The sequence below is a fragment of the Carassius carassius genome, chromosome 44 (assembly GCF_963082965.1).
Source record: "Carassius carassius chromosome 44, fCarCar2.1, whole genome shotgun sequence".
Taxonomy (NCBI): domain Eukaryota; kingdom Metazoa; phylum Chordata; class Actinopteri; order Cypriniformes; family Cyprinidae; genus Carassius; species Carassius carassius.
The window spans coordinates 23,619,642-23,638,169 of NC_081798.1; the positions used below are offsets into that span (position 1 = coordinate 23,619,642).

The 18,528-nt window shown below is 46.7% G+C and overlaps 1 protein-coding gene across 3 annotated transcripts in view; it reads right to left on the reverse strand.

The window, feature by feature from the left end:
* The window catches only part of pip4k2cb (phosphatidylinositol-5-phosphate 4-kinase, type II, gamma b), a 56,340-nt gene that overhangs the window by 28,861 nt on the left and 8,951 nt on the right, over positions 1 to 18,528 (reverse strand). For all 3 annotated transcript variants that reach the window (XM_059537249.1, XM_059537248.1, XM_059537247.1), the window contains one exon: positions 4,657 to 4,806. In XM_059537249.1, coding sequence (XP_059393232.1) covers positions 4,657 to 4,806 — 150 coding nt within the window. The remainder of the gene's footprint in view (positions 1 to 4,656; positions 4,807 to 18,528) is intronic.

Sequence of the window (18,528 nt, forward strand, 5' to 3'; positions counted from 1 at the left end):
CTAAGCAACTGATTTCCCGCTCGGCGTGATTAAAAAATTCTTCTTCTCTGATTTAATGTTAAGTATTTACAATCACATTTAAAATAGAAATATTTTATTTAAAGATGTGGTTAACATTTTATTAAACTTATTTTCGTAATCATGGATGATTTTGTATCTCTTAAATTAATTTATTAAAATGTATTAATTTAATTTTTTTTGTTTTTTTTTATAAATCTCACGTACCCCCTACAGTATCGCAACGTACCCCTGGGGGTACGCGTACCCCCATTTGAGAATCACTGCTCTATTGCCCTGAAAGACAGCGGAGACCAGGACAACTAGAGCCCCAGATACAGATCCCCTGTAAAGACCTTGTCTCAGAGGAGCACCAGGACAAGACCACAGGAAACAGATGATTCTTCTGCACAATCTGACTTTGCTGCAGCCTGGAATTGAACTACTGGTTTCGTCTGGTCAGAGGAGAACTGGCTCCCCAACTGAGCCTGGTTTCTCCCAAGGTTTTTTTCTCCATTCTGTCACTGATAGAGTTTTGGTTCCTTGCTGCTGTCGCCTCTGGCTTGCTTAGTTTGGGTCACTTCATCTACAGCGATATTGTTGACTTTATTGCAAATAAATGCACATTTAACTGAACAGAGATGACATCACTGAATTCAATTATGAACTGCCTTTAACTATCATTTTGCATTATTGACACATTGTTTTCCTAATGAATGTTGTTCAGTTGCTTTGACGCAATGTATTTTGTTTAAAGCGCTATATAAATAAAGGTGACTTGACTTGACTTAATATGCTTTTAATATCCAAATCCGTTAAAGGATTTTTAGGATGCATTAATTAGGTAAACCGGAACCGGGAACACTTCCCATAACACCCTATGTACTTGCTACATCATTAGAAGAATGGCATCTACGCTAATATTTGTCTGTTTCTCTCTTATTCAAGGTCACCGTACCCACCAGATCCAGTCTGTATCCAGATCAGAGGGTCACTGCAGTCACCCGGATCCAGTACGTATCCAGACCAGATGGTGGATCAGCACCTAGAAAGGACCTCTACTGCCCTGAAAGACAGCGGAGACCAGGATAACTAGAGCCCCAGATACAGATCCCCTGTAAAGACCTTTTCTCAGAGGAGCACCAGGACAAGACCACAGGAAACAGATGATTCTTCTACACAATCTGACTTTGCTGCAGCCTGGAATTGAACTACTGGTTTTGTCTGGTCAGAGGAGAACTGGCCCCCCAACTGAGCCTGGTTTCTCCCAAGGTTTTTTTCTCCTCTCTGTCACCGATGGAGTTTCGGTTCCTTGCTGCTGTCGCCTCTGGCTTGCTTAGTTTGGGTCACTTCATCTACAGCGATATTGTTGACTTTATTGCAAATAAATGCACATTTAACTGAACAGAGATGACATCACTGAATTCAATTATGAACTGCCTTTAACTATCATTTTGCATTATTGACACACTGTTTTCCTAACGAATGTTGTTCAGTTGCTTTGACGCAATGTATTTTGTTTAAAGCGCTATATGAATAAAGGTGACTTGACTGGTCCCACATAGCGATAGATTTTGTAACCGCCCTCCTGCCATCCCAAGGCAATACGGTTGTTTTAACCGTAGTGGATCGGTTCTCGAAGGCGACTCATTTTATTCCCTTGCCCAAATTGCCTTCAGCCAAGGAAACAGTGGTGACTGTCATCGATCATGTCTTTCGGTTACATGGTCTCCCGATGGACGTGGTCTCTGACATGAGATCCCAATTTGTCTCCAAATTTTGGCAAGAATTATGTAAATTTCTGGGGGCCACTGTCAGTCTATCTTCGGGTTACCACCCCCAGAGCAACGGGCAGACCGAGAGAGCCAACCAAGATTTGGAGAGAATGTTGCGATGTGTTGCCACCAAGAATCCTTCCTCTTGGTGTCAACAACTCTCAATGGTGGAGTATGCTCACAACTCGCTACCTGTGTCATCCACAGGCCTATCTCCATTTGAGGGTAGCTTAGGGTACCAGCCACCTATTTTTCCTAGTCTGGAATCCGAATTCGCGGTCCCCTCTGCTCGTGCTTTTGTCCAGAGGTGTCACCGTACATGGACCAGAGACCGTGAGACCAAGTAAGGGCGCGCACCAAGGTTAAGGCCGATCGCCACCGGTCAAGACCTCCCGTGTATGTCGTCGGTTCCAAAGTGTGGCTTTCTACTAAGAACATTCCACTCCGTTCCGTTTCTAATAAGCTAGCTCCCAAATTCATTGGCCCATTTCCTGTCACCAAGATCATTAGTCCGGTGACAGTTTGCCTCAAACTCCATCCTGCGTACAGAAGAATTCATACCATGTTCCATGTTTGCAAATTGAAACCCGTATTTTATTCACCAATTAATCCGCCAGCCCCGGTTCCCCCACCGCTGCGACTCGTAGATGGGGAACCCACTTATTCGGTAAATCGAATTCTGGACTCGAGACGTGGGGGACGCGGATTTCAGTATCTGGTGGACTGGGAGGGTTACGGTCCAGAGGAGAGAAGTTGGGTTCCTGCTAGGGACATTCTGGATCAGTCCCTTATTGATGATTACTATCAACAGGTAGGTTCCTCTGGGAGCTCCAGGAGGCGCTCCTAGGGGGAGGGGTACTGTCACGGTTGAGGATTTCATTGACGCTCCCTTGCACTGTGTGTGTGTATTTTATGAATGAATGTGTGTGTGTGTGGGCGTGGTCGCTGATTATCCTCCTGGGAAATCAGCGACAGGTGTTGTGCATTACCACTGTCTATTTATACTCACCTCATGTGTCTTGTGTGATCGTTGTTTTATGGATGTTGCCTGTTGTGTTCCTGTTTCTTCGGCTCCTCGTGTCTCCTGTTTTGTCTCCGGCTGGAAGTTCGCCGTTGCAGTTTATGTCTTCACTCTTCACCAACACTGGGTTCATCACTTCACGTCTGACCATCGGATCGAGTTGTCCATGCAAGCCTGCGCTGCCTAGTCATCATCATCATCGGAGATTACCATCACACTCAGAAGGATCTGTGTACTGCATCTGCGATCTTCCAGCACTACTGAGAACTGTGTCTGCTTCCCTATTCACTCTGAGACTGGTGCTATTCATTCTAATAAAGATCTGTTTTACTTGCTATTGTCCCCTCTATCCATTCATTACGACAACAACTTCTCTTGCTGTGGCGAGACATCAATTTTTGTCATGGCGCCATGGACAGGCCCTTTAACAAAAACTCTCCACAATTTAACATTGCACAGGCCTTTAGATTAGACTGACCTCAAAAAATACATTTATGTCAAAAATTTTCTAGGAGTAGTTTGTCGCAGCATAAAACATGTCACTTCCTGTTGCCAGCAGATGGCGCTATGACTGTAACTGAATATGGGCATGTAGATCTGTTAAGGGCAGAAGTATTATCTAACGTGATGTTTGGGGCAGATTGGACATTGTATGTCTGAGTTACAGCAAACTTCCTTTTTCATGGCGAAACATCAACATTTGTCAGGCCGCCATGGACACGCCCTTTAACGAAACGTCAAGATCTTCGCAATTTAACATCACAAAGGCCTTTAGATTAGGCATACCAAATATGGTGTTGATCTGAATAAATCTCTAGGAGGAGTTCGCTAAAATACAACGCATGGAAATGACAAAAATTACACAAAATTTGCTCATAATATTAAAAATAACCGACTTCCTGTTGGGTTTAGAATTTTGCTCCAAGAGTCTTTTTTGTAGGTATTGGTGTGTTACATGTGTGTGGCAATTTTCGTGCATGTACGTGAGACACAGCTGGAAGGCTGTTGATTTTCTTAGTATAGGTGGCGCTGTCGATCCATTTTGCCACACCCTCTTCTGAGTCCTATATCAGATGAAAGTTTTCACTAGGTTTGACGCGTGTGCAAAGTTTCATGACTTTTTGAGCATGTTTAAGCCCTCAAAAATGTGATTCATTTGGGAGAAGAAGAAGAAGAAGAATAAGAAGAAGAAGAATAGATGGAGCAGATACAAGAGGGTCCTCGCACCATCGGTGCTCAGGCCCTAAATATGCCATTTACTAATGCTAATGTTGCTTGTACCACCTTTTTATTTCCTTGTACCCCTGAACTTAAAAAAAGTGAGATCCTTGTAAGAAAATTTTGGGAAGAATATTCCGGCCACTATTTTCAATATAATGAAATTAATTAACTATCAGGCTGTCAAGCTCCAAAATGACAAACAAGCACCATGAAGAACATTCAGCCTTGACTGATTAGTTCACAAATCAGAGTGAATCAGAATCAGATCCAGTTTAATGATCCAGTTGTAGTTCACAGTTTTATAGATGCAGAAATTCTAAAACATTCATTTTTTATCAAACAAAACTATCATAAAGCTTCAAAAGACTTAATAGTGCATGTACCGTAAGCACTGCTTTAAGGATAAATTGTCAGTCATTGTAATTGTATGGAAAAAAGCAACCAGTACATTATTCAAAAGGTTTGTTTTTGTGGAAGACAGAATATCATATAGTTTTGTTATGATATGAAGGTTAGTATGCGATTGCATAATTTCGATTTTTAAGTGAACTAATCCTTTAAGAGTAATTAAGAGATTTAATTTAACAAAAGTTAAAAATACTTGTAATTAAACAACCTGACTTAAGAAACAGTAGTCAGTACCTGGTGGTATTCTGAAAGAATGTTGTGCATGTCCTCCACCTCCTCACTAGATATTTGCTTGACAATTAGTGTTCGGTCATATGATGTCAACACCAATCCTGCTTCCTGACTTTTGCCATCCTTTGCTGGAGGACTACGTGTAAGAGAAACCTGAAACACACAGATAACACGGTTACACACAAATAATAGTTATTGAAAATCATTGCATCACCACATCAGGGTGATACTTGAACCACTACACTTTGTGCCGGTGTTACGGTTTAACTGGTTACCGTGTTATCTGGTGACAAACTTCCTGGTTCAGGTCTCCACTCCAGATGTGATGGAACGACCGCAGCAGATTCACCGATTCTGAAAGCACAAACTGACTTATTAAGATATTAAGTTGTCTAATAAACACAGACTTTCTTATTGCATAATTTTGATATTCTTGTAAACCTTACAAGTTATTGGTATGATCACCCATAGCGGCTGAAGTAAGTGGGATAAACAAAACAATAAAAATAAAATAAGTCTGTGTTGGCACGGGTTTTGAACACGCGCTAAAAGACGGTGCGCCATGAGATGACAGTAATGAACCATCGAGCTAACAATATACACTGATTCAGCTACATATTTCTGGATTCAAGACAGGACTCTCGGCATCACATTGTGCAGCTGGCTGAATCAAGACAATGTGACCATGTTAACAAGTGACCTGTGTTACCCTATTATGAAAATAAACCATAGTAGAACGATGACTACATTTTACGGTTTATGATGTTGAAGAACATTTCATGATGTCTCAGACAACTGTCAATTTGTGGCTACTCTGGTTTAATTATAAACACTATTGTTAACTTATATTTACCATGGTAAAGGGGAAGAATTGTATAAACTTGTTAAATCATCTAAACCAACAACATGTATGTTATACCTTATGCCATCTAAGCTCCTAAAAGAGGTGCTTCCAGAAGTCATAGATCCTCTTCTGACTATTATTAATTCCTCATTGTCATTAGGATATGTCCCCAAAACCTTAAAACTGGCTGTTATTAAGCCTCTCATCAAAAAACCACAACTTGACCCCAAAGAACTAGTTAATTATAGACCAATCTCGAATCTCCCTTTTCTGTCCAAGATACTAGAAAAGGTGGTACCCTCAAAATTATATTCCTTCTTAGAGAAAAATGGTATGTAAGGATTTCCAGTCAGGATTTAGACCATTTCATAGTACTGAGACTGCTCTCCTTAGAGTTACAAATGACCTGCTCTTATCATCTGATCGTGGTTGTATCTCTCTATTAGTTCTATTGGATCTTAGTGCTGCATTTGACACAATTGACCACAACATTCTTTTGCATAGACTTGAACACTTTGTTGGCATTAATGGAAGTGCATCAGCATGGTTTAAATCATACTTATATTATATGCAGAAATGTTAATCCATGCATTTATGACCTCAAGGCTAGATTATTGTAATGCTTTATTGGGTGGTTGTTCTGCATGCTTAGTAAACAAACTACAGCTAGTCCAAAATGCAGCAGCAAGAGTTCTTACTAGAACCAGGAAGTATGACCATATTAGCCCAGTACTGTCAACACTGCACTGGCTCCCTATCAAACATCGTATAGATTTTTAAATATTGCTTATTACTTATAAAGCCCTGAATGGTTTAGCACCTCAGTATTTGAATGAGCTCCTTTTACATTATAACCCTCTACGTCTGCTACGTTCTCAAAACTCATATTTGATAATACCTAAAATATCAAAATCAACTGCGGGCGGCAGATCCTTTTCCTATTTGGTGCCTAAACTCTGGAATAACCTACCTAACATTGTTCGGGAGGCACACACTCTTGCAGTTTAAATCTAGATTAAAGACCTATCTCTTTGACCTGTCTTACACATAACATACTAATATGCTTTTAATATCCAAATCTGTTAGAGGATTTTTAGGCTGCATTAATTAGGTAAACCGAAACCAGGAACACTTCCCATAACACCCGATGTACTTGCTACATCATTAGAAGAATGGCATCTATGCTAATATTAGTCTGTTTCTCTCTTATTCCGAGGTCACTGTAGCCACCAGATCCAGTCTGAATCCAGATCAGAGGGGTCACTGCAGTCACCCGGATCCAGTACGTATCCAGACCAGATGGTGGATCAGCACCTAGAAAGGACCTCTACATCCCTGAAAGACAGCGGAGACCAGGACAACTAGAGCCCCAGATACAGATCCCCTGTAAAGACCTTGTCTCAGATGACCACCAGGACAAGACCACAGGAAACAGATGATTCTTCTGCACAATCTGACTTTGCTGCAGCCTGTAATTGAACTGCTGGTTTCGTCTGGTCAGAGGAAAACTGGCCCCCCAACTGGGTATGGTTTCTCCCAAGGTTTTTTCTCCATTCTGTCACAGATGGAGTTTTCGGTTCCTTGCCGCTGTCGCCTCTGGCTTGCTTATTTGGGGTCACTTCATCTACAGCGATATCGTTGACTTGATTGCAAATAAATGCCCAGACACTATTTAAACTGAACAGAGATGACATCACTGAATTCAATGATGAACTGCCTTTAACTGTCATTTTGCATTATTGACACACTGTTTTCCTAATGAATGTTGTTCAGTTGCTTTGACGCAATGTATTTTGTTTAAAGCGCTGTATAAATAAAGGTGACTTGACTTGACTTGACTTGTAAAAACATGGCACATTTTCTTTAGAAACTGCTGATGTCTCATTACATGAATGTAACTTAACGTTGTTTCTACGTTGCTGTTATTTTCTCATAGCATTACTTTGGAAACATGACTTGATTTGAATGAAGTGTAAACGTATAAGATTATGCTAGCTGAAATGCTGCATATAAACATTACTTTATAAATGTGTTAACTTGTTATCTTCGTTCACTAGCTGGTATTTTATTTGATTATACAAGTATTTGAAATATTAACTATATAACTAAATATTAATTATGAAATATAAACAGTATTTTCTGTTTGCAAATATATTCACAAACAGAAAATACAGTTTATATTTTATAATTTTTAAAGTAATTGGCTAGTGAACGCAAGTCTCAAGGTACAAAGTATTACATTTATATACAGATTGTTTTATTACAGAATAAAGCTAATATTTAAAATACTTCTATAATCAAATAAAATACCAGTCTCTAAAGAAAATGTACCATGTTTTTACAATGGTAAATATAAGTTAACGATAGAGTTTATAATTAAACCACAGTATCCACAAATTTGTCTGAGACGTCATGAAATGTTCTTCAACATCATAAACCATAAAATGTAGTCCTCGCTCTACTATGGTTTATTTTCATAGTAGGTAAACACAGGTCAAAAGTTAACACGGTCACATTTTCTTGATTCAACCAGCTGCACAATGTGATGCCGAGAGTCCTGTCTTGAATCCAGAAATCGTATTGTTTTGTTTATCCCACTTACTATGGGTGATCATACCAATAACTTGTAATGTTAACAAGAATATCAAAATTATGCAATAAGAAAGTCTGTGTTTATTAGACAACTTAATATCTTAATAAGTCAGTTTGTGCTTTCAGAATCGGCGAATCTGCTGCGGTCGTTCCATCACATCTGGAGCGGAGACCTGAACCAGGAAGTTGATCACCAGATAACACGGTTACCAGTTAAACCATAACACATAACAAAAGTTCTGATCACTCTGTCATGGTTTATTCTGTAAGCACAACCAGCTGTATGTACATTATCCCTTATTTATCATCCTCTAGGTAAGCTAGGCAACTTCCTTGAGGAGCTGAGCATTCTCCTGTCCTCTTTCCCTTTAGGATAGCGCCCTATAGTAGTCCTTGGTTGTTTCAACATTCACCAGGACAAAACTCAACTAAAGCTTTTCTGGCCCTTGCAAAATGTTTGACATTAGCAGAGAAACACATGCCACAAAGCAGGGAAATATTTAGACCTCATCTTTTCCATAACTGTATCTGTCAGGTGCAGAGATAGAACCCACATAAAAATCATTAACTGACAGTATTAACTAATACCAAGGACTCTGTCAGCAAAACACAAGGGAAACACTCAGGTAAGTGGCAACAACAGTGGTTTATTTTGCAGAGTGGCAGAAGATCAAGACGTCAAGCCTAGGTAAGTAACAACAGTTCAGTGGAGCAGGCAATGGAACTTAGCTGGGGTGAATAACCTGAGTCCTTTCTTTTTTTTCAGAAGGCTGAGGAGCAACGATCACTGGAGCACAGAAGAAGACATATGGGAACACAGGTAAGAGAAGAGAGGTGAGTACAAAGGGGTATCCAAATAGATACAGGAATAGATGACATCAGACAATGTGTGGGTGCTTAGTGCTGGCTTATGAAGACCCACTGATGAGGCTGATGACAGACAGGTGCAGTGATTGGGAACAGTGAGCAGGTGTGATCCAGGGGGAATTCTGGGAAATGTAGTGAGCAGAGGTGACTGGTCTTGTGATGGGCAGGAAGATATAAACTGGTGAGCTTGTGACAGTACCTCCCCCTTCCGGAAGGCATGACCTTGCACAAAAAGGAGTCCAAAAGAGGAGGGAGAGCTGTTTGTCCTGGAGTTGTGGCAGGAAACAGACGGGTGAATAACGAGGTGTTTGCAGGTTAGGATACCTCCAGGGCAGCGCTGGCCATTCCGGGAGCCAGGGAGGCATCGAGTGTTCGGGAAGCCATGGAGGCACCGGCCATTCAGGAGGCCAAGAAGGGCGTCGTCCATTCATGAGGCCATGGTGAATGAGGTAACTCAGGGAGCCTGATCTGGTAGAAGGCCTCCATGGCCCAGTGTTAATTTCATCAACGAAGACGAGGACGAAAAATATTCATTAACAAACCTTTTTTTATGTAACTAAGGTGAGACGTTGACAAGCTAAAATGTCTTGGTTACGTATGTAACCCTCGTTCCCTGAAGGAGGGAACAGAGACGTTACGAGTGGGATCTCGCCCGAGAGCCCAATCACCTTCGAGTGGTACAAAACGAGCCAATGGTACACAAAGTACCTTGGTCTGTGGGATTTGCATCGTGAGCTCCGCCCCGCAGAGCTGGTATATAAGGAACAACGCGAGCAACTCGCATTCAAGTCTTCGCTGAGGAGCCGAGCCAGTGACCCGGTCGTTCAGCGGAACAGCGGTGTGGCAAGGGGCAAGGGGATGTAACGTCGAACGTGACCGACTGAAAGGGAACGTCTTGGTTACGTATGTAACCCTCGTTCCCTGAAGGAGGGAACGGAGACGAATGGGGTCCCTTACAAAATGCCACATGCCTGTCTTCCAGCGACCCGTGTGAGTGATAGCACCCTGTCGTGAGGCCAGCATGAGTGAAGGCCTAAGCTCACACAGAATACACTGGGTAGCATATTCCAGCTGGACGTATGCTAGCAGGCTGCCTGCCCATGGGAGGACTTACAGAAGGCAGGTATCTACCAAGGTGGTGATACATAAGAACTCTGAGGTACCCAACCCGCAGGGTGGAAGTTTCAACGACAGAGCTGGCAAGGGGCTTGCCAAGGGAAAGACACATGCTGCGGAGAGAATTACTGTGGACATACACATGTGGGATTGCCCAGAAAGGGGAATCACAACACATGGAGGCACCTAGTCGCACACAGGGCTGAACAAAGGGCATGTACACAAGTGTTGGACATTAACAGTGCTGGAGGAACCCAGGGTTCTGACTGAGGAACTCACCTGAGGGAAATAGCGCACACATCCAGTCCGCGGAGTGGAATGGCGCAGCAAGCGGATTGACACCGAGCAGGTCCTTACTGGCCCAAAGAGGCGAGTACCTGGGAGGACACAGGCTCTACACGGAGATTATAAAATCTCACGAATGTGTTAGGTGTCGCCCAGCCCGCAGCTCTACAGATGTCTGCTAGCGAGGCGCCATGCGCCAGCGCCCAGGAGAAAGCTACGCTCCTAGTTGAGTGAGCTCTCACCCCTAGGGGGCATGACAGGTCTTGAGCCTGATAAGCCAGGACAATAGCATCCACTATCCAGTGGGATAAGCTCTGCTTGGAGACAGCCTTTCCCTTCTGCTGGCCTCCGTAACAGACAAAGAGCTGGTCTGAGGCCCTAAGGCACCGAGTTCTGTCCACGTAGGTGTGGAGCGCACGTACTGGACAGAGCAGCGCCAGGGCTGGGTCTGCCTCCTCCAGGGGCAGCGCTTGCAAGTTCACCACCGATCCCTAAAAGGAGTGGTGGGAACTTTGGGCACGTACCCAGGCCGGGGTCTCAAGATAACGTGAGAGTTAGCCGGCCCGAATTCCAGGCATGCTTCGTCAACTGAAAATGCCTGCAGGTCCCCGACCCTCTTCACCGAAGCCAAAGCCGTCAGGAGCGCAGTTTTCAAAGATAAAAACTTTAGCTCTACTGAGAGCAAGGGTTCGAAGGAAGCTCTCTGCAGTGCTGATAGAACCACTGCGAGGTCCCAAGAGAGGACTTGTTGAGGGCGAGGCGGATTGAGCCTCCTTGCTCCTCTCAGGAACCTGATGATCAGATCGTGCCTCCCCAGAGACTTACCTTCAACAGGGTCATGGTGAGCCGAAATGGTGGCCACATAGACCTTGAGGGTGGAAGGAGACAGCCTTCGTTCCAACCCCTCCTGAAGAAAGGAAAGCACTGACCCAATCGGACATTTCCAGAGGTCCTCACGCCGTGAGGAACACCAAGTGACGAATAGGTTCCACTTCAAAGCATAGGCATGCCTGGTGGACATGACTCTAGCTGAAGTGATGGTAGCTACCACCTGTGGTGGCAAGGTACCTAAACCTTCCGTGACCCGTCCAGAACCCACACATGTAGGTTCCACAGATCGGGGACGTGGGTGCCAGATGGTGCCCCATCTCTGAGAAAGGAGGTCCTTCCTCAGAGGAATTCGCCAGGGAGGGGCTGTCGCGAGGAGTACCAGTTCGGGGAACCAGGTCTGGCCGGGCCAAAAAGGCGCAACCATGAGGACCTGCTCCTCGTCCTCCCTGATCTTGCACAACGTCTGTGCAAGAAGGCTCACTGGGGGAAACGCATACTTGCGCAGGCCCAGCGGCCAGCTGTGTGCCAGGGCGTCCATGCCGAGGGTGCCGTCGGTCAGGGAGTAAAACAACTGGCAGTGGGAATTTTCTGGAGAGGCAAACAGGTCTACCTGAGGGTCTCCGAAGTGTTCCCAAATCAGCTGAACTGACTGGGGGTGGAGTCTCCATTCCCTGGGGCGAGACTGCTGCCGTGAGAGCTCGTCGGCTGCACGATTGAGCCTGCCCGGAATGTGAATGGCACGAAGCGACCTCAGATGCTTGTGACTCCACAAGAGGAGATGGCGAGCGAGTTGCGACATGCGGCGGGAGCGTAGACCACCCTGACGGTTGATGTATGCTACGGTCGCAGTGTTGTCCGTGCGGACCAGAACGTGCTTGTCCTTCAGCAGGGCCCTGAAGCGGTGCAGAGCAAGAAGTACTGCTAGCAACTCGAGGCAATTGACATGCGACTGAAGTTGGGGTCCTGTCCTGTCGGAGCCCGACGCAGCATGCTCGTTGCACATGGCACCCCAGCCTGTGGCAGAGGCATCTGTTGACACAACAACATGTCTGGACACCGGTTCTAGGGGCACGCCGGCCCGTAAAAACGAGGGGTCCAACCACGGGGTGAAGTTTCGGCGGCAGGCCAGAGTGATGGTCACTCGGAGCGTGCCCTGTTGCCATGCCCATCTCGGGACTCGGTCATGAAGCCAGTGCTGAAGCGGTCTCATATGGAGTAACCTGAGCGGTATGACCGCCGCTGCGGACGCCATATGCCCCAGGAGCCTCTGAAACAATTTCAGTGGAACCGCTCTCTTGCCCTCGAATTGTCTCGTAAGCCGCACGAACATGGCGACCGAGTCTATTTCCATACCGAGAAAAGAGATCCTCTGCACAGGGGAGAGCTTGCTCTTTTCCCAGTTGACCTGAAGACCCAGTCGGGCGAGGTGACTGAGCACCAGATCCCTGTGCTCACACAACCGCTCTCGAGAGTGAGCTAGGATCAGCCAGTCATCGAGGTAGTTGAGGATACGGACACCTTGTTCCCTGAGAGGAGCCAGGGCTCCCTCCGCGACCTTCGTAAAGACGCGGGGAGAGAGGGCCAACCTGAATGGGAGAACCTTGTACTGATATGCCTGCCCCTCGAAAGCAAACCGAAGAAACGGTCTGTGTCGAGGAAGAATGGAGACATGAAAGTACGCATCCTTCAGGTCGATCGCTGCAAACCAATCCATCGGACGAATGCATTCGAAAATGCGTTTGGGCGTTAGCATCTTGAACGGGAGTCTGTGCAGAGCTCGGTTCAAGGCACGCAAGTCCAGAATTGGCCGTAACCCACCTGTCTTCTTGGGTACTATGAAGTAAGGGCTGTAAAAGCCGGACTTCATGTCGGCTGGAGGGACCGGCTCTATCGCGCCCTTTGCCAGAAGGGTCGTGACCTCCGAGCGCATGTCAGGGGCATCTTTGTCCACCATCGTCACGTGGACACCCCAAAACCTGGGGGGACGCCGGGCGAACTGAATCGCGTAGCCGAGCCTGAGGGTCCGGATGAGCCAGCGGGAAGGCCTGGGGAGCTCTAGCCAGGCTCCCAGAAACCGAACCAGCGGGGTCAAGGGGACTACAGGCATACCCACGGTGGGGCAGCGTGGTGGAGCAGACAGCCCCGGCATGGGAGGCATCGCGTCCCTTAGCGGGGGCGGAGTGCGGGCACTCGTCTGACTCCAAGTAGCAAAGAGGGCATGAGAAGGCGGAGCGTTCTCGGGCTGGCTTTGCCTGGAAACTGGCAAGGGGAGAGGGGAACGAGAGCAGCGAGGAAGCACGTCGCCAACTGTCGTTCGTGGCATCTTGGGACCCGGAGGTAGAGGAAACAGCTCTTTTAGTGAAGGTTTGGGTACCACCGGCCGCAGGGCCAGTGGCGGAACAAAAAGAAAACGAGAACAAAGGATTCTCCCCCGGCCCTCCTCCGGGGGAAGGAGTGGTCCTGCTACCATCTCCTGACGAGCTGACATCTCCAACTCCGGGTCGCCCGTCTCAGGAATGCCGCTTGGCATGGCGTTTGGCAGGCTTAGGGGCAGAGACGGGTTGCGCCGCCCTTCTGCGGCCATCTCCTCGCTGCGGCCGGGCTGAAGGCTGCTGCTGTGGCCGAGCAGGAGTGGAGGGGGCCGCACGGGGGCGCCCTCGGCGACGAGCAGGCTGAGGCGGCTGCGCCGGCGGCAGGGTGGAGGCAGCAGAGGGCCGCCGGGGCAGGATGTGCTTGATGGCCTCGGACTGCTTCTGGGCGGCAGAGAACTGCTGGGCAAAGCTCTCTACTGCGTCGCCGAAGAGGCCATCCTGGGAGACCGTGGAGTTGAGGAGCTGAGCCCGGTCAGGCTCCCTCATGTCTGGCAGGTTCAGCCATAGGTGGCGCTCCTGGACCACCAAAGTGGACATCACCTGACCCAAGGAACGTGCAGTGACCTTCGTCGCCCGTAGAGCGAGGTCAGTAGCAGTGCGCGCCTCCTGCAAAACCCCTGGGTCAGCACTACCCTCGTGCAGCTGCCGGAGCAGCTTGGCCTGATAGACCTGAAGTGAGGCCATGGCATGCAGGGCAGAAGCGGCCTGGCCCACAGCTCTGTAAGCCTTGGCCACAAGCGTGGATGAGAACTTACAGGCCTTGGAGGGCAGCTTGGGACCACCACGCCAAGCGGAGGCGCTCTGTGGACACGCTCCACCGGGGGAATCCCAGGATACCCCTTGGCCTCCCCGCCATCGAGGGCAGTGAAGGCGGAGGAAGTACCAGAACGGTTTCGGGCAGTTAAAGGTGCCTTCCATGAACTGGTTACCTCCTGGTGCACTTCCAGGAAGAAAGGAACCAGAGGGGGGTGCTGGCGATCCGCATGAGCAGCCCCCAGGAACCAATCATCCAGCCTCGAGCGCTCAGGACAGAGTGGAGGGTTCCACTCAAGCCCGATGCTCTCCGCTGCCCGGGAAAGCATGGCCGTCAGCTCGGGATCGGACTCGGACAATGCTGGCACTCCCGAGGGAGGCAACTAAGCCGAATCCTCATCTCCCGAGGACTCAAGCCCGCCTTGTGATGCGGCGATCGACATACGGTCCTCTTCGCGAGCCCCGAATGAGATGTCAGGAGCCTGAGAGGGTCCAGCAAACTCATCCGGAAACTCGACCGGCTGCGGCATATGTGAGGGGGGTGTGGCCCGAGGAGGTTCGCTCGTCGGGGAAGCCCACACAGTAACCCTCAGATCACCCTGGCCACCAGCCGAAGTAGCCCTCTTATGAGAAGAAGAGCTAGAACGGGGTGTGGCAGAGGGGTCTGTATACCTTTTAAGGTAATCGAGTCTCGATCTCAACGCTGAGATGGTCATGTCCCCGCAATGAGAACATGAGGCATCCACAAACGCAGTCTCAGCATGCTGGAAGCCCAGACACGAGACACAGCGATCTTGACCGTAACGAGGAGCGATATATCGACCGCACCCAGAAACACACGGGCGAAATGACATCTTTAAAAAGACGCAAATCAGCCCGTATCTCTTTTGTGAGAGAAATTGCTCTTTTAGGGGTGTTGAAGCGCTCAGGGGAACGCGGGAGCTGTCGCAGGAAACCCAGGCGAACGGCTGAATCGCGCCGTCACACCAACACCAGCTCTTGCTTGTAACACTCCAGTGATTGCAGCAAGCGATGTGCTCGGCTCCGAAGCGAAAGCTTGAATGCGAGTTGCTCGCGTTGCTCCTTATATACCCGCTCTGCGGGGCGGAGCTCGCGATGCAAATCATTGGCTCGTTTTGTACCACTCGAAGGTGATTGGGCTCTCGGACGAGATCCCATTCGTAACGTCGAACGTGACCGACTGAAAGGGAACTAATATCTGATGATAAAAACTACAACAAAATTTATGCTGCGTCTTGGTTAACATGACTATAATGTTATTTGAGGACTACCGGACATTCAAAATGTGCATCCCTGTCATTGGATTGAAATCGGATAAAGGGCTTTCGCACATCTAGTCAAGGTATGGCAGCTGCAGTGGATGGACATACTACCAAAACGCGAACAAACGATCTGAAACAATGGCCTCAGCACCCGAAGGGGTAGGGATGAGGTGACATCCCATATTTTCCGGGAGTCACAATTTGTTGTCGATTATTTTAAAGTTAGTGAAGGCAATCCTTGATTCAAATTTCTCATAAGCTTAATTGATTTGGTCGAAAGAGAGAAGAATTAATATTTTTTTTGTTTGAAAACTACAAATAAAATAGCTACCAAAAATAAATGTTGCTAATTGCAGTTTGACTAAAAGTAATGACTAAAAATTTACGAAAATGCAACGACTTTTTCGTGGACTAAAACTAGATGAGAGATAGACCAACTCAAACCTGGTCTAAAGTCTGGCCCAATGTTTTTTCTTTGTTATTCAGAGTGTGTTAGTATAGGTGCAACATGCGTACACACTTCTCTTCTCTGTCTACATTAAGTTCTGTCATTCAGAAACATTTTTTTCTGGCTTTTCATACCACTGCTATGCTGATGACACTCAACTCTACCTCTCATTCCATCCTGATGACCTGACAGTAGCTATTCGCATCTCAGCTTGTCTAACAGACATTTCTTGCTGGATGATGGACCATCACCTTCAACTCAACCTTGCCAAGACAGAACTGCTTGTAATTCCAGCAAACCGATTGTTTCATCACAATTTCACCATCAAGTTAGGCATGCACATCAACCATAACTCCTTCAAAAACAGCTAGAAGCCTTGGAGTTATGATTGATGATCAGCTGACTTTCTCAGACCACATTGCTAAAACTGTCCGATCCTGCAGATTTGATTTATTCAACATCAAGAAGATCAAGCCCTTTCTTTCGGAACATGTTGCACAACTCCTTGTTAAAGCTCTTGTTCTGTTCAGGCTGGATTATTACAATGCCCTCTTGGCAGGTCTTCCAGCCAGTTCCATCAAACCTTTACAATTAATCCAGAATACGGCAGCAAGATACATTTTTAATGAGCCAAAAAGAATACATGTCACACCTCTGTTTATTAATTTGCACTGGCTTCATATAGCTGCTCGCATAAAATTCAAGGCATTGATGTTTGCCTACAAAACTACCACTGGCTCTGCATCCATTTACCTAAATTTGTTACTTCAGACTTATGTGCCCTCTAGAAGCTTGCGTTCTGCAAATGAACGTTGCTTGATTATGCCATCCCAAAGAAGCATAAAGTCACTTTAACGGACTTTTAAATTAAATGTTCCCTCCTGGTGGAATGACCTCCCCAACTAAATCCGAGCAGCTGAGTCCTTAGCCATTTTCAAGAATCAGCTTAAAACCCATCTCTTCCATCTTTATTTGACCCTCTAACTTTAACACTCTATTCTAATTCTATTCTTAAAAAAATCTATCTAAATTTACATTCTTTTCATTTATTATGAAACTGTGTGTGTGTGTGTGTGTGTGTGTGTGTGTAAAGTCCTCTAACACTGGCTTGCTCTATTCTTTTTTTATTCTATAAATTTTCTTTTTATTTATTATATTATTTAAAAGCCCATTTTATTGGTACTGTGTTAACCTAACTGAGATTTGTTATAGCACTTACATATCATTGCTCTTTTGGTTGTTTTTGATTGCTTCCACTGTCCTCATTTGTAAGTCGCTTTGGATAAAACGTCTGCTAAATGAATAAATGTAAATATAAACATCATTGCATGAATCAGAATTAGGCTATCTATTGGCTCGTACTCGAGCAGCTCTGTTTCATCTCGGAGATGCATTCTGTCTTTGTGCTTGCCAAATGTCAGGAGAAAGCAGGCTGGATTCAGATTCGGGTAAACTCAAGGCTTTATTCAAAACAGAGGAGTAAGAGGAGAAGAGTCACGGTTCACAGGTTTCACTCGCAGTGACAGGATGAGTAGCAGATGAGTCACGTTTCACAGGTTTCACTCGCAGTGACAGGATGAGTAGCAGATGAGTCACGTTTCACAGAAGTACGTATAACCACCGAACCGGAGGGATGAACAGCTTGTTCTTCTAGGCTTGTAAGAACAAGGGCAGAGGAATCAGCTAAACACACTGGAGCCTGAGGACAAGACACGACAAGGTGAGTACAAAGAGCTGCTAGATGATTGGAGCTATTGGTACGAATAACAACAGTCTGACAATAGACAGAGAAACACAGGGAATAATAAAGGGGAAAAAATTAGAAGGACATAGAGAACAGGTGGCGAACAATTAAGGTTAACAACGGAGAAGCAAGGGAGGCGGGGAAAACACAAACAGGCAGACGCGGTGAGCTGTCAAACCATCCCAACACACACACACACACACACCAAAAGGCAGGTGATTAGCCCCGAGACCCGACAGTACCCCCCTCCCAGGCGCGTCACCTGGCGCTCTAGGAAGGGGCCTACCTCGATGCCGCCGGAAGTCCTCAATCAACGAGCGGTCCAGAATGTCCCGGGACGGCACCCAACACCTCTCCTCTGGACCATACCCCTCCCAGTCCACAAGATACTGAAACTCCCTGCCGTGGCGCCGCTCATCGAGTAATCTCTTAACCGTAAAGGTAGGAGATCCATCCACAAGACGAGGGAGCTTGAGCCTGATCGCCGAGGCAGATCCTTGGTAGAAAGCCAAACCCGTTGACCACACACATAGGCAGGAGGAGAGGACCGGCGACGATCAGCTGCAGCCTTGGTTCTGCCAGAGGTTTGGACCAAAATCCTCCTGACCTTCTCCCAGGTGCGACGGCAGCGCTGGACGAAAGCCAGGGCGGATGGAACCGCTGCGTCGGGTTCCTGTGATGGGAATAGAGGTGGATTATAACCAACAGCACACTCAAAAGGGGACATACCTGACGCGGCC